At 40.7% G+C, this 27,665-nt stretch overlaps 1 protein-coding gene and 2 long non-coding RNA genes across 4 annotated transcripts in view; 2 read left to right on the plus strand and 1 right to left on the minus strand.

Annotated features, from left to right (window-relative positions):
* REV3L (REV3 like, DNA directed polymerase zeta catalytic subunit) overlaps positions 1-2,629 on the minus strand; it is a 187,496-nt gene extending 184,867 nt beyond the window's left edge. For both annotated transcript variants that reach the window (XM_047734503.1, XM_047734501.1), the window contains exon 1: positions 1,652-2,629. In XM_047734503.1, coding sequence (XP_047590459.1) covers positions 1,652-1,790 — 139 coding nt within the window. In that variant the 5' untranslated portion in view covers positions 1,791-2,629. The remainder of the gene's footprint in view (positions 1-1,651) is intronic.
* Positions 2,630-2,642: 13 nt separating this feature from the next.
* On the plus strand, positions 2,643-11,859 carry LOC125102901 (uncharacterized). The gene is made up of 3 exons (XR_007128226.1): positions 2,643-3,802; positions 9,281-10,449; positions 10,491-11,859. It is a non-coding gene; the product is annotated as an uncharacterized LOC125102901 (long non-coding RNA).
* Positions 11,860-16,351: 4,492 nt separating this feature from the next.
* On the plus strand, positions 16,352-22,564 carry LOC125102902 (uncharacterized). Its single transcript, XR_007128227.1, has 2 exons — positions 16,352-19,309; positions 22,271-22,564. It is a non-coding gene; the product is annotated as an uncharacterized LOC125102902 (long non-coding RNA).
* The last annotated feature ends 5,101 nt before the right edge of the window (positions 22,565-27,665 follow it).

The raw sequence follows: 27,665 nt of genomic DNA on the forward strand, positions 1-27,665 counted from the left end.
GGACTATGTGTAGAGAAGTAATCCAAACCACACAAACTTTAATACCTAGAAATGCCACAGAATATCCTATTAGCATGTCCCTTTATAATTCCCTGGCTGAACAGAGCTATATCAACGTCACTCTTATTCTTCCTCTGTACTTGAAGTGAGAACAAACTGTATATTACACTGAAATTCCAATTAGAAACAAAAGACAGCACCAATATATTTAAAAGGGCAGAAAATCTACCCTTCAGAACTTTACTGCCTCTATTTTCCAGCCTCTAAAGTTTCAGGTGTTATACTTTCATAAAATTAACAGCACTCAAGTTTTCCATTTCACCAGGTCCCTACCATCAAAATCGTTCTCGTTATTTTAAAAAGGAATACTGTATCCAATCTCACTAACAACACAGAAATTTTTAACAAAGGGAATTTACATTAAAAGATAACTGCCTGAAAATGAGTGCTTGTGTCTGAGAAAGAGTTATTATCTTGGTAGTGCACAGAAACAGTAGTAATAAGATGAATAGTGATTAGGGCAAGGAGCATCAAGTGGGAAATGGCTATCTAAAATCCCATAGGGCAACACATAACTAGAGGTAAGAGCATCCGCTTCTACGAGGCAGCTCCATTATTTCACGTAGGCAGTTCAAGACATGTAGAAAACCACAATTCAAAACCTTGTAAATGTGGCCACTACCTATTTATATTATCACAAATCCCTAGGAGCTTTTGAGAAGGTAGCTTCCGTCACTGCTGTCTCCCCACCCTACTCGTTCATCAAAACAGTTTTTATTTTAAAGATACGTGAATGTAAAATGCAGTACCACAACTCAGCATAGGGGCATTTCTAAATGTTTGCGTTGCTGAGTTTAGCTGCGCCTCTTAAGAAATTCACGCTATTGAGTGGGATGTTTTACGTGGGCAACAAACGCACATTTCCTACTTCCATGTACCCACGTTCCCCTCAAAGCAATGCACCTGAGGATGCTGCCCCGTCCCCCGACACGGAGGCTTAGACTCCAAGGAGTCACGACCTGCACTCACAGCGGAACCACATGGTCACTTCAATGAGAAAGCTTATTTGGCCCTAGGCGCCACTCTTCAGCCCGCGGCATCTCCGGAAGGGGCAGAGGAGAGCGCTGGCGCGAGGAGTAGACTGAACACAGAGAGCTGACACTTACTCCTTCCTCTTAAAGCCATTTCCAGAAAGGACATTTGGGAGACGCGGGGGGGGGGGGGGGGGAGGTGGAGAGGGGGGTGTCCACAGTCCCACCAGCGACAGAGCTCATAGCGGGGCTCTGTGAACCGGTTCACGGAGGACATGGCGCGGCCACCTGGCCCATCTTCCTGGGTCAGAGCGCGGTTCGCGGGCGCTCGCTTCCCCCCGGCCCGAGACGGGGAGTTCCGACCCGGCTCCCGACAGCCGCACGCACTGTAAACACTCGGCGCCCGCCGCCTCCCTGTCCGGGGAGGAGGGGGCGCAACGCTCGCGCGGACCCACATTTTTGTGCCTCTTGTCACGCACCCGGGAAAAGGCGACGAGGGCGGAGGGGAGGGAAGAGGCGGCGGCGATACACCGAAGGCCGGCGGCGTGCGCGCGTGTGCGCGGCCGGGAGGGCAGCCCGGGCGCCCCGCCGGCTCCCGCCCGCGCCCCGCGCCCGCTTACCTGCCGGGGTCGCTCCGAAGACTCGCACCACGGGCACCTTCTTGACAGGGGCCTGGGTGAGGGGGGATTGGCAGATATCCAGCCCCTGCAGCGGGCTGGCCATGTAGTAGTCGGCAGTCACTATCCTCACTGAAAACATGTTCTCCGCCGCCGCCACCGCCTCCTCTTCACGAGCGATCTGGCAGCAGCAGCAGCGGCGGCGGCGGCGGCTTCTTCCGCAGCGACGGCCCCACAGCAGCGGCGGCGGCGGCGGCGCCCCCTCCCTGCTTCGGCTCGGCCCCCTCCCCTCGCACACACTGAAACCGTGAGCGGCGGCGGCGGCGGGCGGGGCGGTGTTGGCACTGCTGCCGCCGCCTCCTCAGGAGCACCCGGCGAGGGGCAACAGGAGAGAAGCCCTGGCGCTTTCGTCGGTGCTGGTGCTGCCGCCACTGCCGCCACCGCCGGGAATCACACGGGCTCCTCGGTCCCAGGCTGCAGCTCTTGTTGCCATGATGATGATGTCACGGACGCAACCACTGGGGGAGGGGAGAAGGGGGTTGTGTGTGTGGCGGAGGGCGGTGAGTAGTTGGGGGAGGGGACGCGGCGGGAAAGGGAGGGAGCGAGGCGGGCACCCGAGCGGGACACCCGGGTGGGGGCCGAGAAGGTGTTTTCTCCCCCTCCCCCCAGGCTCGCAGCGAGGGAGGAGGCTGGTGGAAAGCGGGGTCTGCGCCTGGCGCGGAGAATCGATGACTCGGCCCGTGGGCACGGCCACCTGGGTGGGGGCAGTGGAGCGGGGGGTGGGGGGGGAGAAGGCGGCGGAGCGCCGATGTCATGGATGGGCTCCGAGGGGCTTGCGGGAGTGGGGCCGCCAGTGTTCGGGGCCGTTTTGGCGGCTAGGCCGGATTGGCCGGAGCTGCGGTGCTCGCGCTGGCTTAGCCGACCGCCATTTCACATCCTGCGGAGGAGGCGGGGGCAGTCGCGGAGACCGCTTTTTACAAGGTAAGAAAACCTGCCCGCGGGAGGAGGGAGGCGAGGCGCAGATCTCGTGCCGCCGCGGCCTCGCGGGAGGGCGGGCGGCGGAACGGGCGGGGCGGGGCGCGGACGCAGCCGGCCCTTCTCAGGTACCGCCGCGGCTCGGTGCGCGGCCCGGGGGCGGTGCGAGGGGCGGGGGCGCGCGAGCGCGGGCTCCGGCCTATAAAAGGGCGGCCCGGGCGCTCCCTCCCGATTGTGAGGCTCGAACCGTCGAGCCCCTCCCACTACGCGGTGCTGCAGTGTCTGCGCTTGGCCACCAAAAGGGATTTATTCGCGCTCGGCTCTGCTTAGCGTTGCTAGGACTTGGCGGATCCGTGCTCAGGGATTTCCCAGCACGATGTTTTTCTCCCGCCCTAATAGATCCTTCCTTGGTTTCCTCTTTGGCTCTGCAGGCTGCGGCCGGAGCGCGCGCGTGTACATGTTAGGACTTGTCCGCCCTGGGTGACCTCCTTCCCCTTCTCCCTCCCACGGCAGAATCCAGGATTAAGAGCCTTTCAGAGAAATGTTCCGCCAAAAAAAAAAAAAAAAAAAAGGTCCGTGAAAGTCACCGCGTTAGATGTGGACACCCAGTGTTATTCATTAACTGTGTGAGGTTTTACCCATAGGCATAAAAGCAAAAGGAGGTGGGGAAAGACTGTTAAAAAAAAAAAACTTTATCCAAAAAGTGGGGAGGGTAGATAGGGGTGCAGTTGTGAAATCGGGGGGGGGAAAGGGGGGGTTATTAACAGCAGCTGGGTTGGCCATCGTATTGGAACCAAGGGGGTTTTTTGTCTGACTTGGGTCACTAATATAGGGTGTGACCTTGGGCAAATAATTTGGTTTCTTCGGACCTCAGTTTCCTCCTCGTGGAACGAGAGTTTCACTTAAAACCAGAAAAGGCTTTCTTCCCAACAAAAATATTTTAAGCAGTAGGAGGCAGAAACCATGGTTTCCAGTTCGAAATATGACACCGAATAAAGAACTTTTGACAGGAATTTCCAACCTACCCTAATTAGAGATCATTCACACTTATTTATGATACAGGTGTATTTTAATGTTTGGTAGGTTGCCATGTATTTTAAGTGATGTGAGAGATCGTCATTTGGAACCATTGTGTTCTTCAAATAGGAAAATCAAAAGGCTCAAAGGGACAGATCGCTGGTAAGAAGCTGTCTATAAATTCCATAACATATAATGCTAATAAGAATTTATGCTCCAAGAGATTTGAGGCTGATTACCACAGTAAATTAGCCTGCAGTTTTCAACCTCAGAGCGTGCTTCTTCTAATAAACATAGGTAGCGAGATTTCTAATATACAGGAAATTACATAATATTTTTAAGAGGCGAACCTCTTAAATTGATTTAAGTTTTAGAAGGCTATGGAAGTGATTTTAAAATAGCATTACTGTGCTAAAATGCATTTTCTCGTAAAATGTTTTTGTACAAGCTGAATATCAGATGCATGACACCAGTGATTCTTATAATATTGTATGGCACTGGAGTTTTAAATTTTAATATTTTGTCTCAATCACATTTTTAGGGATGAGGCCTGGAAATCTGTATTAGCAACCTCACCCACCATTCATGATTCTAAAGTAATATAAAATTGAGTGTCCCTGTACTATATTATAATCCAAATACATCCATAATATTTAAATTATACTATTCCTAACTAGAAAAAGATAAAACCATCAAATTTCATGGATTAGCTATTTCTAGAAAAGGGTTTCCTTCCCCCTACCTCTTGAATCAACATCATTGAGTAAGAAAAGACAATTGCAACCACAATCCAAATCTTTCCAAAACACCAAGGAAAGAATGTTCACTCTTGAAGAAAAACATTTGCAGCATAAAATTAGGATATTTTGTCCACTGCATGTAATTGAGTTTAAGCTGATGCTCAAATTGGAAATCTGACAATACTTCCCTAATTAATCACTATCAAATGTATAAGTAAGAAAGAGTTCTGTAATTTTGAGTCAGGAAATGAAAATTTTAAACCGTCATTTACTAGCTAAATGAATTTGGAAAGATCACTTTACTTTTGGAGTTTGTTTTCTCATCTATGAAATGGATAGTAAATTCTGTTTTAACTTCTCAGAATGGTACAGGATCAAATGAGATAACATATGTGAATGTATCATCATAAACTGTTGACATCCAGAGGTTTAGCCCCTCTAAAAGGAGTCCGTAAAATCATTTGCAGCTTTCTTATCTACACAGAATAATAGAAATGCCAAAATTGAACTCTCTATATCCTTAGGTATTTCTTTTGTTGTTGTTACCGTTGATGGCTTCTGTTTCCTGGTTGATTTGAGATATAGTGAGACAAAACAGACATGGTCCCTACTCTTACAGAGTATATAGTCGAGCATCATAAAAATGTATTTTAGTTACCTCAATTGACATTTTATCTCTTTAAGTCCAATGACCTATACTCATCATGTCATGCTTTTAGTAAAAACCTCTCCAAACTTCTGTACTACTGTACTACTGTTGAATGTCTATTAGTATTTGCCTATTAGCAATTTAAAAATTTATAAATGTTTATATATAAATTTATATATATATAAATTTATATATGTAAATTTATATATATAGCTATATATATAAATTAACATATATAAATTTATATATATATAAATTGCCTATAGCAATTTATAATCTAGAACAGAAGGCAGTGGCTGCCATAATCAGGTTATAGGATGGCTTACCCAACACTCATCCAATCCCCTTCTAGCTTGCTTTCCTGCACTTTAGAAGCTAGAAAATTAAAAACTACAATTTCTAGACTCCCTTGCAGCTGGAGTGCTGCTTGCAGCTCGATGACGGTGTGCTGGTAAATGTTTACTAATGGCTGGGGGAGGGAAAAACGGATTCGTAGCATTGGCCAATCTTCATGGCATGACTACTCCCAAGCTACCAAAAGGACTTCACTGAATGTGGAATTAGTTGGAAAAGATGCTGACAATCAACAGCCAGCTTCAGCATAACAGTACCTTTGACCTAATTTCCAACATCAGATGCACCCGTTCAAGTCTTAGATGAAGGTGAGCAACATGATGCCTCAACTACACTCAGGGAGGTGGGATTTTCTGACAAACACCGTGGTGGAGATACTTGGTTCTTCTGAGTAGCTGGGGAAGAGTTCTCACATCCATTTTTAGAGTGATAGGTGCTGACTGACTGGCGGTGTTGGGATGAGTTTCCGTAGAATAACCCTGTGTTGTGGGATGAGTGTTCTTTCTGGTTTGGTTTTTCCTGGATGTTGTTTCTAGCTAAGTATTATCCAAGCCTGCTTCTCTCAGAGAACTGTAAGCTAAACACTGTCCTTTAATCCGTTTCTGCTTAAACTAGCTCAGTCACGGCCAGGTACGTAATTTGCTCAGCCCAGAGCGAAATGAAAAATGTAGAGCCCCTTGTTCAAAAAGCAAGAAAAAAGTGCCATTATACTTACTAAAATATAAAGCGCTTTCTTTCTTCGTCATCTCTCCCTTGACTTGTAATGATTTTTTTATTTGCTTTTTAATGTCATTCTAAGTAAAGAAAAATTAGAATTTTAAATTATTAGAAGGAATTTTACCATTCATCTTTATTTTGCGTAATGCTATTTATAAATGCAAATATAAAAGCATTTAACTCACACATAGAATCACCAAAATTACACAATTCATATCTCCTAGTTTATACATGCTTATGCATTCTGTGCTTATCAGAACAGTGTAAAGGCTACACAGTACCAACTCTACCATTTTTATTTCCCTTCTTGATATGCACACATTCTACCTACCAATTTGAGTATGGGAGGACCAAAAGGAAAGAGGACCATGGATTACCTTTCCTTCCCCCTTCCTTCTCTGTCATCATTTTCAGTATAAATGGTAATATGGGTAAGTAACACACACTAGTAAGAAAGGTATGATGGGGTTCTTCTGTCCCTTGTATTTTTTAGGATGCCATTGCCTTCTTTTTGCATCTGAAGCAAGCTCTGGTTCAAACAGAGAGCGTAGCATAGGAACTGTCCACTAAGTCAGCCATAGATGTAATGCACTTGCCTTGTCATCATTGTGACTCCCTGAGTTCCTATGCCTCATAGGTCCATCAGAATCTTGTGTTTATGACACACCATGAAGACTATAGGCAAACAGGGTGGCAAGAAAGAAAAGATGCACTCATTGCCTCCTCTGCTTGAATGTATGATCCACTGTACCACCGGACTTCATTTATAAAACAGATGTTCAAACATAAATGTATGAAGATTTTAAAATGGTGACTGCAGAACTCTAAACCAGACGCTGTACCCTGTAGAACTGCACAGTTTGCATGCCCCTGGTGTTGACCTTGAGCTCCGTGTTTCTCAAGGGGCTTCTCCTGATATGTTAGGTGAAACAATTCTACATTGTACTGTACATTGTACTGCATATTTAACATCCCTGGCCCCTGGGCACTACATGCTAGTCTTGACAAAAGTGCCCCCCAAGAGGAGTTACTACTCTCCACTGAACTCCTGGAGTGTACTCCACTGTCTGCGGCTGGGAACCATGGTCATTACAGATCCAAGAAAGGTCATGTGCAGTTTTTGCTAGTGATTCTCAAGCAGGGAAAAAAATACAGAGTTGAGTTTAAAAGATTTCAGAAGTCTCATACCTGAGAGAACAGAATTACGGTGACCTTTTCCCCCTTGTCAGGAAAATAATACTATCTGCTCTGGTGATGAAACAAATATTTGGGATAAAAGTTTAAAAGTGATCAGTGGGTTTTATGTGTCACATGGATATAAATAGCAGCTGACTCCAGATAGATGGGAATTTCTGGTAGTTAAGAAAAAGAGTAGAGAACTACAGAAAAGTAAAGAGAACTATCCCACTGTCATTATCTTCATCAATTGGCTGAAGAGAGAAAAATTTTAAAAGCTCTCAAGAAAAATTAAAGAAGTTGCCATAAAAATCTGTGGTACTCGAATAGATTTTGAAGACAAACCATAAGAGACTCTTAATCTCACAAAACAAACTGAGGATTGCCAGGGGGAGGGGAGTAGAGAGAGGGTTGTGAGGTTATGGACATTGGGGAAGGTATGTGCTATGAAGTGGTAAACCTGGCGATTCACAGACCTGTACCTCTGGGGCTAATAATTATATGTTAATAATATGTTATATGTTAATAATAGATTTTGAACTTAGTTTCATTGTGTCTCTAATTTTTTTTTTTTAAGTTTTGGTTCTTGATTTAAGTATATTAACATCATAACAAATTAGAACTGAAACAAGATATTCTAAATCATTTGTTTTCTTTATCCCTATACTATTATTAGCTGTGTAGAGATTAAAAGCTCTGGCTCCATAGACCTGGCCTTGCCTTTGCTAATGCTGAAACTGTTTTCTCCACAACAAAATGAGGACAGTTGTGCATTACCTTAGGTTGTAAGTCATTTTTCCAAAGCCAATTCACTAAAAAAGTAATTTTACCAAAGAATATGTTTGTTAAATAAAATTAAAGTGAATTTTCTGTAAAACAAGTATTTGGTAAATTTAACTGCCTGATTCTTTGGCAAATTAATTTTTAGCATATTGGACTGTTTTCCGTCACTATTAGGCTCATTATATGGATCAAATGAACTATTAACACATACAAAAAGTGCTCTGTCTTATTCTAGAATCCCTCCAACACTCTGACTTCAAGACTTGGGAAGTCTTGAATATTCAGTATTCTCTGAATATTCCCCACTCCTGCGCACATAATTGACCTTCTGTAGGCCTTCACTACCTATAGGTGGACTATAGCAGTAGTCACTTGATTGGCTCAAAAGTAGTCCCTCTTGGCTCATTCCCCTCTAAACTTACTAAAGCAAGGGTGGCCTATCACATATTTAAAATTTTAAATTGTCAGCTACACTATAACAGTCATTTCACCTTTTTCATATATCCTTTAGCACCACTGGAGTACTTACAGTTCCTTAAATACACTTTTTTTTTAAAGCATCATATTTCTCTGCTTTTGTCTTTCTAACTGGAATATCTTCCCTCTTCTTGTCTCCTACCAAAATTTTTATTCATCTTCCAAGTTTTAGTTAAAATGCCACTTCCCTTGTAAAGGTCTCCCTGATTTCCCCCAAACAAATTTAGGTGTTCTTTCTAGGCTTCCACTTTTTTTGGTTCATGCTTCTGTTAGATTATTGCACTTGTTTATTAGTCTGCCATTATACTGGAATATAATCTCCTTGAAGGACAGGACCCTGTCTTTTTATCTTTTCTATACTAGCCCCATGTATAGTGGCTAAACTCGATCTTCAGCATATATTGAATTTAAAAATTAGAAGATCTATTTACAACTCTCTCTACTGCTTTCCTGCTACACTTCCATTTTATAGATCAGGAAACCGAGGCCCAAAGAAATGAAGCTATTTAGCAAGAACCCAAGCCTTCTAACTCCAGATCTATTACTTTTACTCCTTTACTGTAGAGAATCTTCTGAGTAGGGTTGTATGCTAGTCATTTCTGTTGTTGGAAATGGACTGTCTAGTCAGTGTCTTTCCATTCATTACTAATCTAGAGAATATCCCATGAGTCAGGAGGGCATAGTGATCTGGTATAATTTGTATTTTCTTATTCAATTATTTGTTTGTTTTTGTTTGTTTTCTAGTAAATTCAGTGAAAGTCAAGGTAAATTATTTGTTCCTTCCACCCCTGGGGGACATTTGGTAAAATGTCTGGAGACATTTTTGATTATCACATCTGAAGGACTGCTCCCTGTATCAAGTAGGTAAGAGACCAAGGATGCTGCTACATATCTTACAATGCATAGGACAGCCCCCACAACGGAGAGAATTATCTGACCCAAAATGTGAATAGTGCCAAGCTGAAAAGCCCTGATCTAGTCCAAAGGAAATTTTTACTCAGCCCTTCATGTACTGCATTGCCTCTGTGAAACCATGATGGAAAAGAAACTCAACCCCCCCCCCACCACCACCACCACGCCAAGGGATTTGGAAGCCCTGAATGGCAAACTCTGGAGGCAATTGCTATCAACTACAGACTCTCAAAAGTCTTCATGCAGGTTTCCCCCAATGGATTCATAGCGCCTGCCTGGGTGTAAGATAAGCACACAAATGTATATTGCCTGAATGATTAATAAAGTATATTTTAACCAAAATAGTGGGGTTTTATTTCTTTTTTAAAAACTAAAGGGAAGTCAAATTAATCATTGTGGGGAGAATTTCTGTTCTTATCTTTTTATTGCAGTTACAGGAAGAAGCAAAACTTTTTAAAAACAACTCTCAATTCACCCACTTCCATAAATTAGCAGTAATAGTTTTAAGGGAGAGACCAATAGACCTATAAATTAAAGATGATGTTTGAGGAACAAAAAATAACAGCAGCTTTCAGAATAGAGTAATATTAGAGCTCATGCAGGAGGTCTCCAAGACCCTCATTTAAATGATGTATCCAGAATTGAAACCAGAGCATTTCTGATGGATTATGGCTAGCCAGGAAGAGACCAAATGCACGTGGAGTAAGGTTAGATTAAGTTCTCAGTTTAAATAAGGCACAGAGTCTCAGAAGCAAGGTGTCTGTATAGAGCAGCATATCGAGTAGTTTTCGCTGGCTCCAGTGTCCCCACTGCACTTTTATAACTACGGTTAAATCACATTCTAGGAGAACTTCCACTGATAATCTTTGTTACTGACAGTGAACTCTCCTGGGTTTTGATCCTCATTTTATATCCTCATTCCAGAGTTGAGGAAAGACTACCCTCAAAGATCAACACTTACATTTGTTTCCTCAATAAAATGTATTTTTCCAACCTTAAAGGTTTGGAACCTTTGCAACCTTTGCAACCTTAAATCTTAAAGGTTTTAAATGCAAAGCATAGGAAATACAGAAAACCATAAAGAAAATATAGGATACTCAATCCCACCCAGAGGCAGTTATAATTAACATTTTAGTCCATTTTTCTTCTAGAACATTTTTCTATGAATATATTTCTTAGTGGAAACAGTGTCCCACTTTTTTTACTTTACATTATAGGGAAGCATTTTCCATACAAATTAAAATTCTTCATATTCATTACTTTAATGGATGCAGAATATACTGTGCTATGGGCATAACGACAGTTTATCACTTTCCCACAGTAGGCCAACAACAGTGTTCCAAATTTTACATTATAATAAGTATCCCACTGAGCATTTGCTCCATTTTGGATCCTACCCTTAACTTTTCAAGGAACTTACTTTATAATTTATTATTGGACAAGAACATCAATTCCTGTGACATGTCATGTTCCTTCTCTCCACCTCTTTTTGCCCAGTTCACTCTAGATTTCAGGTCTAAAGTCACTTCCTCCAAGAAGTCTTCCCAAACTTTATATGTGGTTATGGTTTTCCGTTACATATTCTAATTGCACAGTGTTCCTTTTCTCCATATCACTTACCTCTGGTTGTAATAATCTATTCATTTGTTAATTATTTGGTTAATTTCTGTTTCCCCCCTTGGACTAGAACAGTACAATCATTGTCTGGATAAGCAGTGATTATAATGTTATAAACACAGGCCAATTAATTTGATCTCTTCTGTATCCCTGACAAGATAGGTTAAAGCTCAAGATTGAAATACAATTAGTCCAGAAATACTTATGTGTCTGGCATTACTCTAGGTGCTGGGAATATAGAAATGAGAACAACAGGCATGATTTCAGTTTTCATTGTGCTTATAGTCTAATGCAGCATTTGGCAAACTAGGGGGACAGATAATAAATATTTGGGGTTTTTACACTATATGGCCTCTCACAACTACTCAGCTTTGCCATTGAAATGAGAAAGCAATCATCAATTATCATAAATAAGAGTGTTTAGGTTCCAATAGGAGATGCAGCGGGGCTAGGTTTGACCCATGGGCTATTGTTTACCCCTGGTCTGTTGGACAAGACAGCTGTTGAACAGATCATGAGATGATGACTACTTTTCTTTTTCAAAAGAAAGGACAGGGTGCAATGAAGTCACGTGGCAGAGCTGTCTAACCTAGTTTAGGGAAAAGAACAAAGACTTCTTAAGGAATAGAACTTTAAGGAAGAAGAGGAGTTATCTAAAGTTAGAGTGACAGACTCCATGAACACCTAAAGTATAGAAAGAGCAAGAATAGAAAGAAATTCAACCTAAGCTTGAGATTGATAGGGAGAGGGAGCTGAAATTTTAAGAATATAGAGTAAAAAGATGGGGCGCCTGGGTGGCTCAGTGGGTTAAGCCGCTGCCTTCGGCTCAGGTCATGATCTCAGGGTCCTGGGATCGAGTCCCGCATCGGGCTCTCTGCTCAGCGGGGAGCCTGCTTCCCTCTCTCTCTGCCTGCCTCTCTGTCTACTTGTGATCTCTCTCTGTCAAATAAATAAATAAAATCTTAAAAAAAAAAAAGAATATAGAGTAAAAAGACAAATTCAGGAAAGACAAATTTTCAAAACCTAATACTCCCTAGAGGAAGAGGTGCCAGCAGGAAAGACTGAGAAGGGATGCTCAATGAGGCATAGCAGTGACAGAAGTTTAAGACCTTACAGACCCTCTAACCCCCTCTTCCATCTCTATGTGTAGGATATACTGGTTGGGAGATATTAGCCTAAAGGCTACATGAACCTCGTAAACTGATATACTTTTTAATAGAATATATAGAATAAGATTTTATATATATATATCTAACCTGTGTGTGTGTGTGTAGAGAGAGAGAGAGAGAGAGAAGAGTAGGGCTGGGTCTGAGTAAGGGTGCCTGGGAGTGATAGGGCAGAGAATGAAGAGTAGTAAAGAAATAAGAAGTAAAAGAGAGAGGAACAGATTGTTGGTATCTAATAGGTGCTCAGTAATTTTTTGATAAATGAATGAAAGGATAACAATATAAGATCAAATAATCCAAGAGGGAAAGTGTTTCAATAACAGGTTGGTCAATAGTTTTGCATACTTAAAAGAACTATTGCTCAAGGCTAGTTACCTTGTCCATCTGGGAAAAGATACAGGTAAGGGCTTGGCCACTCCTGATGCCCCAGTGCAGGATAAGCCTGTCCTTCCAATTTTTACCTGTAGGAAAGGCTGGCCTGTTTTTTTTTCCTCCCTAAAGATTTCAATAAGTAGGAATGGGGACCTTCCTGTGTCAGTACCTGCTCAAAACAGAATAGGAACAAGATTTTTTCATTGATTACAATGACACTAGCTCAACTGTTACCTCTTCTCTCAGTCACCTATGTTAAATGTGTTTATTACTTTAACATTTTGTATTGTTTTAATTTGTTATTAACTTCTCATTGATATCTATAAAGTCCTATGTTAGATGCTGTGAGTCATTTTTTAAAAATGTAAGACATGGCTCTGGGGTGAAGTATTATGTAATTGACCAATAAATTGTAAGCTTCTTGACATTAGGAATCAGATTTGACATTTCCTTTTCTTCCTTGCACAGTATCAGACATATGGTTGGTGCTGTAGAAATAATTCTCCCTTGCCCTCTATGTTGCACCATTTGGTGACCAAATGGTATCTATCTAGCTACTTCTGTATGACCTGGACAAAACATGCTGCTTTCCGTGGCAATGATATTCTGAAGGCATCAGTAACAGTAATTTCAGCTTGTTGAAAGTGGAGGTTCTTTGTGTAAAGGTCAGCCTGTCAGTAAATAGCATGCCACCCTGTACTTTCAAGATTATAAGAAACCTTTGTATGTGTATGTTTTTACACTTAAAAAAAAAAAAAAAAAAGTAGTGGGACGCTGTACCCAGGGTCTCACCAGATGTTTTCAAATCAGAACTGGGGCAACTGAGTTGTAATTTATTTTTTAAACATTTATTTTTACCAATTTATGAGAGTGGGAAGCTGAGATTTTTCTTGCCTGAATTAGCAATAATTTCATTCTCTATTCAACTTTAGGAAAATACTAACTTAGCCCTAAGTTGAATAGGTGACACACAGATTCTTACCAAGTCAAAAAAGTGGAAAAGAAAATTAGTCATAAGAATGAAGGGAAACATTACTCATTTTTCTTAAGCTGCTGCTTGCTTCTGCCTTAATATGAACTGTTTTAGACTGAAAACTCATAAATAATGGTGGGTAGCATCTTTCTAGAATATCCAGTCCCTTATACTAAGCATATCCAAAGTCTTTTAAGACTTAAATTATGAAAGACTGACATGTGGCTTACAGTCTTCCTGTTTTCCTTAACTGCTACCCTCATCCCGAGTGAATCAGTCACCAAAGTAGACAGAATACTATCCTCGAAGTTCATTGACATCTCACCTCCTGTTATCTTCAGGGGATCAATTCTGTTGCCGCACCCTGGATCTTGTCATAGACCTGATCTGTTTCACCTCTAACTGCAGACTTCACAGTCTCTGGCCATGACATGCATCACAGCTCTCTCTGTCCCTCACTTCCTCCCAGTACATCGTTCTCAGGTCCCTGATGTCTCCAGGGCTCTTCTCTCTCTACGTCAGTCTGTTGTCCTCTCATTTCTCTGACGTGGGACCTCCAATCCAGACTTCTCTTTTTTCTCCCTCTCAGCCTTCTTCTGCCTTCACTTCCTCTGATCTTTTGCTGCATTCTATTTTAAATTACTTTGCCACTCACCTTTGCCCTGCTTGCCCTGCTGTCACTAACCTGGCAGAACACTAGCTCCAGCTGGGTGCCTGCACCCAGATTGCTGAGTGCACCCAGTTAGGAAAAAAATAGCACTCCTGTGTAGGTTGGTATTTCACATTGTACATTCAGAACCACAGAGCAGTAAGGTCACTCTGTCCGTGCTGTTGGGAAAGGAAGGTTATCCTTATAATGCACTAGACTCTACTCCATATGCCAAGGTAACTTGTTATAAATTCTCTCTGTATATGACAAATTAGTAATAGGCTGAATTATTTCAAATGTCGTTACCCTCTCTCTGAGTCTCAACATAGCTTTTGTGCTTATTTCCTGTTTTAACTTTATAGTTTGGGGGCTAGTTCACCCAATAAGGTAAATTTCTAATTTTTTAAAAATTAGTATTTGATCAGTCAAAAAAAAACATGTCTCAAACATTATGGAATGAAGTGAGAACTGAAGGCGAATCACTCGTAGGGATGATTACCTTTTCAGCAAGGCTTTTGTGAGTCGCAGTAGTCACTAGTTGTTGCAACTCAGGGTCTGGGGACTTGGGCTTAGCTCCCTCGAGTCATTTCATTCTTGCCTTTTCCAGATTCCCCCTTCCATCATTTCAGATTCCACAATTTTTTCTAAAAAAAAAACCCTTCTGGGGCACCTGGGTGGCTCAGTGGGTTAAGCCTCTGCCATCGGCTCAGGTCAAGATCTCAGGGTCCTGGGATCGAGTCCCGCACTCAGTGGGGAGCCTGCTTCCCCCCGCCCCTCTGCCTGCCTCTCTGCCTACTTGTGATCTCTCTCTTTGTCAAATAAATAAATAAAATCTTTTAAAAAATAAAAAATAAATAAAAACAGGCCCTTCTTTTTTCCTAAGTAACGGAGAAAGCAGTGCTACTTGGGTGGGGAGCGGTGCGGGTGCTGTTTGTAGGTGTAGTTCCCTTATAGTGGATGGCAGTAGCATACTGGTGAAGAGTCTAGGCTCTATGCCCAGTTTCCCTACTTATCTGCTCTGTAGCTTAGGGAAAATTACTCTCTATGCCTCTGTTTCCCCGCTCTGTGTTATATAGATGACAATATTAGTATCTACCTCACTGTTGTTGTGAAGATTGAACTACATATATTAAATGAGTTAATACCTTAGAACTGGTGAGCGCTCAGTAACTGTAAGCTATTATTCATAATTTAGAGGCAGCTTCCCTATTTCCTAAAATACATTTATTCATTAGAAGAGACTTTTCATCATTACAATGATGAAAGCTAGGAGCTATTAAAATTCCATTGATTGGATATAAAAAGTAGACTTTTAGAATTGCAAAAGGCTCAAGAAATTATTTAGGCCATTGGTTTTTAACCAGTACTATGCATCAGAATCACTTACGAAGTGTTGTAAAGCTGCAGTTACCCAGGCCCTCCCTTCTCACATCTACCAAGTCAAAATAAAATGTCCACAGGCAATCCCGATGCAGTCTTCCTTACAAGAACCCACTGAAATAATTCAAGTCTTTATATTTGATGATAAGGATAGTAAGACTTAGAAAGAATGAATGACTTGAGTTAGACCCCATAGAATAGGTAGGATCAACGTCACCTAACTCCTTGATAAGTGATCTTCCTATTCTGTGTTGCCTGCCAAGTATATTAAGTTTCCAAGGAACTAATATGGGAGTTTATCCTCCGTTCAGTAACATCAGGAAGAATAACATGGGCTTAAAAAGTGTACTTTATTCATCACATAATTCAAAATAGCAAAATTTATTGTACAATTCATGCAAAGGACTACTGCACATTTACAATAGGATTTAAAGTGAATTTTGCTGTGCTTTTCATGTGGACATTAGTCTTTGCCACAATGCTGCTAATTAGTACAAGGAAACACTGTGTGTGGCAGAGAGCTGCTCAACCCAACCTCACAGACTGAAAGCAAACAAATGCTTTATAAGGAAAAGTAGCTGTAGGAATTAAGCTTTGTAGAGCTCTCAATAATAAAATATGCATTTCCTATAAATAGGATTTTTTTTGTTGTACATCTTTTTTATTTTTTAAAAAGATTTGATTTATTCATTTGAGAAAAATGAGTGAGAAAGCATGCATATAGTGTGCACATATGCAAGGTAGGGGAGGAGCAGAGGGAGAGGTACAAGCAGCCTCTGCACTCTTGAGTGGGAAGCCCATAGTGGGGTCTGACATGGGTCAGTCTCACGACCCTGAGATCATGATCTGAGTTGAAATCAAGAGTTGGATGCTTAACCACCTAAGCCACCCAGGTGCCCTGTTTTAAGTTAAAAAAAAAAAAAAGGCAAATAAACAAACAAAACCTTTGTAAAATATTCTTGGAATTTTCCAGTCTATAAATGGTTAATGTAGAAAAAAAAAAATCAGTGGTTATTAGGTACAGTTTTCTTATTGTAGCTTTATTGATTGGTAGTTTGAAAGTCTAAAAAATAGAGAAAAATTCTGAGTTTTTGTGTTTGGGGTCGAATGTTATGATATTATCTCTCTTAAAATATGTTTTTCTTTATCCATAATATGGAGGAACCAAAAAAATGCATTAAAACTTGGATGTGAACTTTTGCAAACGTGTGGAACAAATTAAGATGGCAGAGCAGAAGAAAATGGAGCTGAAATGAAATCTACCTCTCAAAGCAGGCCTGTTTATATTTCACTATATTTGCTATTATAAATTTATTTCCATCTATTTCTTTGCTAGGAATGATAAATGGCTGCCCACCAACTTCTGACTCTTAGGCAACTCTGTTTTACTAATAAACTGTTCGTTTTGATCCTGTAAATGCTATGCACAAGCCCCTAAAACAAGTGCACCATTCCAGATCCCCATCAACCTATTATTAAGCTACTGTTTCTTCTACTGTGTCTTTGCTTGATTCCAAACCCTTTCTTCTACACTTCACCTCAGGTTTGGCCTTTGGATCTTTTTATTTGATGCTTATTTTTGGCCTCCTGGCACTGGCCTCTGTGCTCAATCTGATGATCTTTGGTTTAAACTCACCTTGTACTTCCAAGCTGCCAAGATTTATACCCTTTGATTCTAGCAGTTGGAATTCCTAGCACACCTACTGGCTGCTGCCTCAAGGAGACCAGTCCCAAATACTAGCCTCATATTATAAACATCCATTTATTCATCTGTTTAACAGATTTCATTCATCAGTACTATGTGTAAGCCACCAGAGTAGTTTCTGGAGGAATATAGAAGATTACTAAGTGATAGAAGGCTCTTAAAATCTGGTAGGACAAATAAACAAGTATATAGTGATAATTTAAGATAGTATGTGTTCAACTCTTACGAAGTATTATTAAATTCAAGACATCAATTAGCAAAAACTTCAAATAGATTTCTTTTCTTCTTTTCTTTTTTTCTTCTTTCAGTAGGCTTCATGCCCAGCATGGAACCCAATGAAGGCTTGAACTCACAACCCTGAGCTCAAGACTGAGCTGAGATCAAGAGTCAGACCCTTTACTGACTGAGCAACCCCAGCACTCAAAAGCTTCAAATAGAAAGATTCTAACCAGGGAGTTAGGGATATAGGGTTCAAGGGAACATTACAAAAAGAACTTGAGGTGGTGGGTCATGGACTTAAAAAGATTGAGAATACTGACAGGTTAAGTTAACAGACTTGAAGGTAGAGTAGGATAAATACCATGGGAGAAAGGCATTCCAAAAAGTAGAACCAAAGCAATCGGAACAGAAAAAGAAAGTTATGTTTAAAAAAGTCTTAGCTAGATTGGTTGAGGGTATAAGTAGAAATGGAAGAAAGCCTAAAGAACCTGGTTGGAACCAGAGTATGGAAGGTTTTGAGTACGGAGAATTTAGAATTGGCAAACATATACTGAGGAGTCAGAAGGTTTTTAGCAAGAAATGATAACTGGCTTGATTTAACAGTGGTATGGAGGAAGGAGTTGGTAGTGAGGATTTTTTTTTGTTTGCATCAAGTTTTTTGTTTTTTGTTTTTTAAAGGTAGGCAGAGACTGCAGACCAGGAAATCAATTAGGAGACTATAACAGTAATCTAAAGTAGGGAGGACCTAGAGATAAAGACTTTATTAATTTCATTAAGCTCCTGCGGCACCCGGGTGGCTCAGTGGGTTAAGCCTCCACCTTTGGCTCAAGTCAAGATCTCAGGATCCTGGGATTGAGCCCTGCATTGGGCTATCCGCTCAGCGAGGAGTCTGCTCCCCTCCCGCCCCCACTGCTCTGCCTACTTGTGATGTGTGTCAAATAAATAAGTAAAGTCTAAAAAAAAAAATTCATTAAGCTCCTGCTATGACAGAGCTGCTGGTGATGCAGTGAGGGCTAGGTCCTTGTCAGGTGGGGCTTTTCAATCTAGTGAGACATTGATCTCTTAAAGGCTCCTAGAGGTGTGTCTATTTTGCAACCACTTCTGACATTTGCCTGGTTACTAAGCAATAGGTCCTCATTTAACAATGAGATGTATTTCCTACCTTCTAAAACTACTTTACATTTTATGAGTCTGTTAAGGAAAAAGTATCCCATCCACTTGCACGTGAAGAAAAGCAATTTATTACTTAAAACAAGATAAGACAGGAACACTACCAGACAAGGCAAAGAAGAAAATGACATGTGTTTTAAAGAGATAACTGAAGACGATGTGGAGAATGAATTGGAGGTTAGATTAGGGGCAAGAAAACCTAAGAGGTTGTTGTAGTAATCCACCTACTTGATTGTGAGGGCCTAAACAAAGACAGAATGAAAGAAGAGCAATTGGTGGTGGTTATTTCCACCGTAATCCTTTCCATCCCTGCCCTGGTTCAACTAAAAGATGGGTAGGGGACTCTCATTTGGAATTAAATTTTTTTTTTTTTTTTGGTCGGGGAGAGAAAGGGGAGGGACAGAGGGAGAAGGAAAGAGAGCCTCAAGCAGACTCCTTGCTGAGTGTGGAGCTAGATACCTGGTTTGATCCCAGGACCATGAAATCGTGACCAGCCAAAATCAAGAGTGGGATGCTCAACTGACAGAGCCACCAGATGTCCTTGGAATTGAATCTTGAACAGAGGGACTCAAGAAGACAAGAAACACTGTCTACTTTTTCAGATATAGAGGTAATGCTCCTATTGTCAAGTAGTCTGTTTTCTGGTTTCCTTATTTGGAGCATGGATCACACCAGTCTTCACACTGAATCTGTGAGCTCCCTAATAAATTCTTAGTTTTGCTTTAGCTAGCCCAAATTGGTTCCTAGGGGCTTACAGTTAAAAACAAAAAATAAACAAACAACAACAACAACAACAAAAACCCACCCTAACTGACACTATGCAATGTTTGAATCACCTGTACAATGTTTGATAACCAGTGGAGACCATTAGGTAGTAGGAAATATGAAACTACAATAGTGGTTCTCAAAGTTACACATCAGCATCACCTGAGAACTTGTTAATAATGTAAATTCTCTGGCTTCACTCCAGACTTACTGAATATGAAACTCAAGCAGTGGGACCCTAACAATCTGAACATTCGTATGCCCTCTGGGTGATTCTAATGCACACGGTAGTTTGAGAACCAACTCAACTAGAGCTCAGAAGGGAGATTTGGGGTGGAGATAAAGATGCGTGAATCAAATATATGATAATTGCTATTGGGGGAATGAATAAACTCCCAAGAGTGGAAGAGAGAAGATGAGTGCCTGAAATAGATGAAACAATCAAAGAAATTGAGACCGGTGCAGTACAATCGTAACAGCTCTTAGGTGATCTATAGAGTCAAGTGCCATGCAGAGGCCAAGGTTGATAAGGACAGAGTTACAGCTGTAGGAGTGCCCATTAGGGCCCATTTTTGGCATCAATTAAGAGAAGTGATAAGATAACAAGAACAAGTGGTAAGAAAACATAGGCCAAAAAATAAAGGATATTTTTCTCAGCAGTTTGGGGGTACAAGAAAGTAAGGATAATAAAGTCAAGAGCTTTTTCAAGGTAGGTATTTCAGTTAGCTTTTGCTGCATAACAGACATTTGAAAACTCAGTGGCTCAAGACTGCAGTAATTGTCGAGGCGCCTGGGTGGCTCAGTTGGTTAAGCATCTACCTAGGGCTCAGGTCACTATCCTGGATTCCTGGGATCGAGCCTCACGTCGGGCTCCCTGCTCAGCGGGGAGTCTGCTTCTCCCTCTCCCTCTGCTGCTCCCCCTGCTTGTGCTCTCTCTCTCTCTCTCTCTCTCTCAAATAAATAAAATGTTTAAAAAAAAAAAAAAAGACTGCAGTTATTATTCCAGCTCGTGTCTGAGGGTTGGCTGATGTCAGTGGAGACTGCTTGTGCATTTACAAGCCTACCGGGGAGCTTCGCTCCGTGCTGGACTCTACTCCACATGTCATCCTCCTCCTGTCTGGCTTACCTAGGCACACCCTTCTCATGGAGATGGGAGAAGAATGTTAAGAGGACAGGCAGAAACATACGAGGCCCCATGAATCCTTGACTCCAAACTGACACACTGACATTCTGCTTTATTCTGGTGACCAGATCAAGTTATGTGTCTAAGTTCAGATACAAGGGGTGGGGAAATAGAATTTACCTTTGTAGAGAAATCACACAGTGACACAGCAAAGGGCATGGGTGGGCTCATGGAGGGGTATAGAACTGGGATCATTCATACTGTAGGAGGGATAACCTGAGCATGCTTGAAAGTAGAGGGGAAGGAATATGTAGAATGAAGAAGAAAGTGAACCAAGGAGAAAGGCCAGTACCATAGCTCAGAGAGTTAACCTTTGAAAAAAGGAAGGATGCTTCTGGGAATGGAAAGTAAGAGAATTTGATTGGATTAGATTTAGCAAATTCAAATGCAAGAAGCCCAGTAAAATTTGAACTTCAGGTAAACAATGAATACATTTTTAGTATTAAGTATGGTCTATACAATATTTGGTAGGATCTCAGTACATAGTTTGCTGGGGTTTTTTATTATTTTAAATGGCATTTAGATATTTCTATAATGCAATATTTGGGACATACTTTTTTGGGAGGGACATACTTATACTAAAATATGATCCTTTATTTTAAATTCAAATTTAACCAGGTACCCTGTATTTTGCCTGGCAGCCTTACTTTGGATGAATTTCAAGTAAATCCATAGCAAAATAATCTACAAAGGGATAGGTGGGTGCGCTTGGGGATTTAATCCTGGAAGAAGTTGGAAACAGCTGCTATGAATGCTTCGAAGTGTCAGAGAAAGGATTACTGTGCAGCAGTGAAGGCCACTTAGCAACAGGAAACTTGACTTTTTCTTGGATTAAATCAGCTGTGATGTTTCCCTGCCTGGAAGCAGTAACAGAGATCGCTGGTGCAGGGGACCACCCTGGTTTGACTTCAGGAGGATAGGTCAGGGCAGGAGTCTGGGGTCTAATTGAAATCCCTGGGGGTCCAGGTTGTATAGGGAGGCAGGTGAATCCAGAAGGTGAATTGGGAAACAGAAGGTGAACAGTGCGTCAGAGTGCTGTGAAGAGGTAGAAGTTCACAACGCAATGGAATCTGCAATCTCAGAAGAGTTCTGTGTGATGATGGGGTTTAAAATCCAATTTCACATTACAGCACTGGAGCTAAATTAAAAGCAAGAGCTCTGCACACTAGGTGCCTGGTTCTGTGTGCTATTTGTGTGACCTTTAACCTCCCTATGCCTCAGCTCTTTGTTAAGTAGGAATAATAATAGTTCTTACCTGATAGGACTATTGTGGGGATTAGGTGAAAGAAACAACATGAAGTACTTAGAACAGTATGTCTGATACACAGTAAACCCTCAGATTTTAGCTCTGTTTTATTATTTTAAATGCCACTTACATGCATCTCTAATCAATAAATGGGAGTGCTCTGGAGAGTACGGTCTTAAAGACAAATGACAAGCACACATACGTGTTTTCCACCGCAGCCAACAAATGCTATGTTTGGTAAATAAATGTACGATCGGCTACCTGTTGAAGTTCAAGCCCACAAAACCTTTACCATGTGAGGTTGTTTTCTCTTTACTATTACTACAAGAAAATAATTACCATGCTCAAGTCGTATCTGTCTCCACATTTCCCCATAGGTGACCATGCTTTGGGATTTTCATAGTTTGAGTTAATTCCTCTGGGCTCCGCCACCCAACAAGTTAAACAGGACAAGATTCCTCCCAGAGAATTGTGGTTCTGGGAATGTGAGCAGCTTGTTTTCAGGAGATCTGCACCCTGACCTGGCCTACTGTTAGGAGCTGTCGTGTTGTTCTTAGTTGTTTTTTTCTGTCTTACATAGTTATTTGTATATAAACATTTTTGCAAAGTAAATGTTTTACGGGGATATTTTGCTTACACAAAGAAAAATTAAAACTATCTTGAAGTAATTACATGTGTCATATTTTTCTCTTTAAAAATAAATGAAAGTATTAATTCATAGTTTCTGGAAAGAAAACAAAAGCCCAGGAAATGGCCATGCTCTTAATGTTTGAAAATAAGGTAATATTATTCTCTGTTCAAATGGAGCCTTCTAAGGAATTACTAGAGTCTCATACACAATCGACTTAAATGCATTCTTTATCTTTAAAAGGAAGCAGAATAGGATCATTGAGTAAGTCACATGTGTTCACAGCCTTGTCTGGTGTAATCATATCCTACACAAACACATTATTCTCTAGTCAGAAGGGTAAGGGGACATTTGAAACACGACCTGCCCTTGCAGAGACCTTTTTTTGTTTAAAGAATAGTGCAGCGAGAGACCACACACTAGAAGATAACAGAAAATATCTTCCGTGCCTTCCTCAACCTGTCTACTTTCTCATTCTCTTTTGTTCTCTAAGGACATCTGTTGTAATGATTATTCTGTAAAACTCACAGGTATACTGCAGAAGGCATATCATATTTCATTTATTATTTTGTCTACTATAATTATTGCTCTTTTATACCACACCATTGTAGGTCTTTAAAATATTTTGTTTATAAAAGATATGTAAGGATATTAACAGAAAATTTATTAGTTGACTATAGATATCTAAAGAATGAATGTTTTAACTCTGAATTTAATACAATTATATCTTAGGAAGTCTAATAGATTTGTATTAAGCTACATTTTAAAGAGAAGTGTGGTTTAAAAAGATGCTGAAGATCTTTTTTATATTAATCGCAATGGATTTTTAAAAATATCCTACGTAAGCATTTAAAAGATATTCCTAATTTTAATTTTAAAATTTAATTTTAAATTTTGGAGGCTTTAAAATAGGTCCATTATTTGAAATGTTTCCAACATTTTGATAGCTGGTTTGCTGTCTATATAATGGTTGCAATTATAAATTGAACTCTTAAAAAAATAAAAAATTTTTTTTAAATTCAAGTTTTCACTTCTTATTAGGGGTTTTTATATTGCTTCCCAGTTTTCCCCTAGGTTAATCCTTTGGGAATTTTGAAATTTACATCTGAAGGGGTTTTTAAAAAATCTTTCTTATTATAAAAAATTTCGAACATATGCAAAAATAGAACAAATAGTATGATGAGCCCCCAAGTTATGTTTGAGTTTTAAATGATATATTAGTATAGTTGCTACACTTTTTAATACAACAGATGTTCAGGAACTCCGGGAATGGTTGTGGCTTAATGCACACTTGTAAGAATTTATATAAATAAAATTTTTGAAAATATCCAACCATTTCCCAACCTATGACAGATTGTATTTCAAATGTTTGTTGATGGTTAGCCAATCTGTGGACCTACAAATACAATTCTCATAGAAATAATCTTAAAATGGCTATTTGCTTTTCAGGCCAAATCTCAGAAATTTATCTAATTCACATTAAGGGAAACCCATGCATCTCTTTTAACATCATTTCAATGAGAAAATGCTTCCTTTGCAATTGGAATACTATGGAACTGCCACCCATCTTGCCTTCTACTAAGTATGGGGGATAGGAAAGTGGGGAGTCAAGCTCCTGTGATGGAGATATAGTTCCGTGATGGGTTTTTGATTGTCTCAGCAAAACCAGTAGGAACTCTGAGAAGAGAGTAGGAGGGTTGGGGATGGGCGTGCACACTGTACACACCATTCTGAAATTATTTACCTTTTCTTTAGCTAGTGGAATTTGTTTTTGTAGGGTTTTTTTTTTAAGGCCTATTAAAAAAAAAAAAAGAGGGGTGCCTGAGTGGCTCAGTTGGTTAACGTCCAACTCTTGATTTTAGCTTGGGTCATGATCTCAGGGCCGTGAAGACCAAGCCCCATGTTGGGCTCTGACCTCAGTGCGGAGTTTGCCTGGGATTCTCTCTCTCTCCCTCTGCCTTTCCCCCACCACCCCAACACACATGCTCTAAAAAATACATAAATAAATAATCTTGCTTAAAAAATAAAATGAAAAAGAAACCTTCCTTTATAACAAATACTCTGTGTCATGTCTAAAGCTTGCATTTTACAGACTTTTAAAAGTAGGCTTCTGGCTTTCTTCTTTAAGTTTCTAACATAGGGGAAAATGATTTTCACTGCTGAGATTTGCCTAAGACAACAAGAAAACATTCCTGACTACTAAAACAGAAAATTAGAACATAAACATAAGTATTAAGTGGCCAATAAGCTAAAATCAGACATTGCAGTAATGTTTATAGTGAGCCTGTAAGTAGTATTAAGCTCTAAGAGTATCTGGGAATGACAAAGCAGAAAGATGGGTTCTGATAACCTATACTCACACTGTTCCAAATTGACCTTAAATTCTTATTCTCCTAAAACCCTTCTCTAACGAAGAATTAGAGCCACAGAACGGTGCTCATCAACTTCTCCTTTTCATCTTGTATGCAATCTGAAATAAAAAGGGAACTAGGGCAAGTGCCTTATGGGTAGAGCAACAGGGTCAAGGTCCAGAAAGCATGAAACAGCTGAAAACAAGGCCAGCTCAGACTTAGGAACTCCAAACAATTATAATGGTCTTTGAGCCTGAGGTAGTCACTTAACCTCCCAAGGTAGTAAAATAAATGATTGAAATGAATCAGTCCTATTTCTTCTAGGTCTAAAAGTCCCATCTGTTAATAGTCACCCTAGATCCTATGAAGTCTTTCAATGCTAATGTGGCATGATGGTTACCCTGTCAGCTAAGTTAGGTTCCGTGGATATGCTCGTGAATGCTTGACGGCAGGTCCCCAAAGTGAGCTAGCCTCATTTTCCAAAGGGAGTCATGCCAAGACTCCAAAAGTTCAAAAAGAACTGGGCATGCTTTGTGATGAGTCCACCGAAGTTCCCCTGGCAGGATATACCATAGTTTCACTCCTGACCCCTGCTCCCGTCAGATAAAGAGGGGCCTCCTGTGTGTTAAGTACTGTAGTAATGAGGTGCTTTACATGTTACTGTATTAATCCCCACAGTAACCCCAAGAATGGGGTTATTGTCCTCATTTTACAGATGAGGAAATTTCCTAAGAACCTTACTCATGGAGCTAGTGAACGGTGAAACCACCTTCAACCCTGCTAGAAGGAGAATGAACTGCAGATTCCTTATTTAAACCTGCCCACTAAACTAGGTAAGGAGAGAACACCAAGAAGACTTCTCTGCACTTAGCCTTACACTCACCAGGACCTCTAAGAATTCTGGCTCCTCTGCCTATGGAACCTGGACGCTTGCAACTCTCAGAGTTAGTGCATTTTCTCAAGATCCACTACCCCTGCCTCCCCCACCCCCATACACACATACAAGTCCAGGGTAAGCCTGTCCCCTCCCAGCCCTTCTGAAGTCTCAGGAGAAAGGCCTGCAGCTTTCCCAAGGCTCCTGCAGTTAGAAACCCAGTCCTCTCTAACCCAGATGAGGAAATTCTGGGCTTGATATTAAGACACTGTTCCAGTGTCTATTAAGACACTCTTCAAGTGTGAAGCACTTCCCTGTCTACCAGTGGTGCAGGGTGCCAGAGGCCAAATTCCCATGTACACAAGTGCAACTCAGGGAACAGCCTGCATGAAGGTAGTAGCTCAAGAGGACTAGAAATAAACCACAAGGAACAGGAGTTGTCTGGCGATCCCACCACGGAGCCTCGAGGCGCAGGGAAGTTTCTTCGGCATCAATAACTTCTCCAGTAACTTCGAGGATGGCTACTTCTAGATGCCTGAGTTCCTAACTGCTGACGAAGGAAAGTCCAAATTTAAGATATCAAAGTCAGAAACTCCCCCAAAATAGCAGACAGCTGTTCTCAAGGTATGTTCCTCTGGCCAGCAGGGTTAGCCTCACCTGGGAACTTGTTAAAGATGCAAATCGTTGAGCCCCATCCCAGACTTACTGAATCAGAAGTGGGATCCAGGACTCTGTGTTTTCACAAACTGTCCAGGTGATCCTGATGTACACCAGAGTTTGAAAACCACTGACCTAGGAAAATGAAGGGTAACCCCAGGTGCTCTACATTAACCTAGAATTAACCTGCAACACCTGCCTGGGACTCGAGGCTCCCCTCCCCTCCCCCACGCCCACTTTAACCAGTGCTAGAGCTCAGTGGTTAGAGTTAGGTGACTCTCCCGATCAAGACTACTGCCTAGTTGCTCATTATTTTCCTTGAAAACGCCTAGGAAAATTTTGGGCAAGTAGCAGATGATCAATAATGACTGAGCTGAAATTTAAAAACATTGTTTATGATAGGAAGGTCGGAAATAACTTCAATGTCTATAATAGGGATTAGACTAAAAAAAAAAGTCTATGAAGATTGGGTCCAACAATGACCAATACTACCTTCACTGATTCTTACTGCCTAATACAATATAAATATTTAATATTTGTCGGTTGAGTGAATACATACCTCTTCATATATATTCAAGTCCTGAATATAATGCAGCATTAAAAAAAAAAAAAAGATGTTTTCTAATAGCATTCCCACTCCTGTGTGTTTACCCAAAAACCTGGAAGTCAATGTTTAGGGCTACTCTATTCATAATTGCCTAAAGCTGGAAATAACCCAAATGTTCTTCACCTGATGAGTGGATCAGGCAGGGACTGCATTTCCATTATTTTATACGTTACTGTATGATTTCTTTAGAGAATTTATTTATGTATTATGTTTATGTTATTAAGAAATAGGCAACATTTTAGATACTGGAAAGCTGAACACCCAAAAGTTAATAGTAGTTATCTCCAATTGATGGGATGATGAGTGTTTTCTGTTTTCTTTGTTCTTATTTCTAGCTTCTAATTTTTCAGTATAAACAAGTTGTGCTTTTACAACTAGAAAAAAATAAGTTACTTTTTTAAAATGGGGAGACCTGAAAGCATATAGACTCATAAAAAATGTACACAAAGTAGAAATGTGTTAAGTTATAAGAATATTCAAAACTAGGTTTCACTGAAGAGAAGAATTTGGATACATCCTCCAGAATAGTCCTTCTTAAAGTCCATACAAATCCTCTGCCGTGCTCGTTGAGATGCAGATTCTCATTCCAAGAATTTGTATTTCTAACAAGCTCCCACATGATCCCAGAGCTCCTGGTCCACAGAAGACTTTGAGT

This window comes from Lutra lutra, chromosome 6 (assembly GCF_902655055.1).
Source record: "Lutra lutra chromosome 6, mLutLut1.2, whole genome shotgun sequence".
Classification (NCBI taxonomy): domain Eukaryota; kingdom Metazoa; phylum Chordata; class Mammalia; order Carnivora; family Mustelidae; genus Lutra; species Lutra lutra.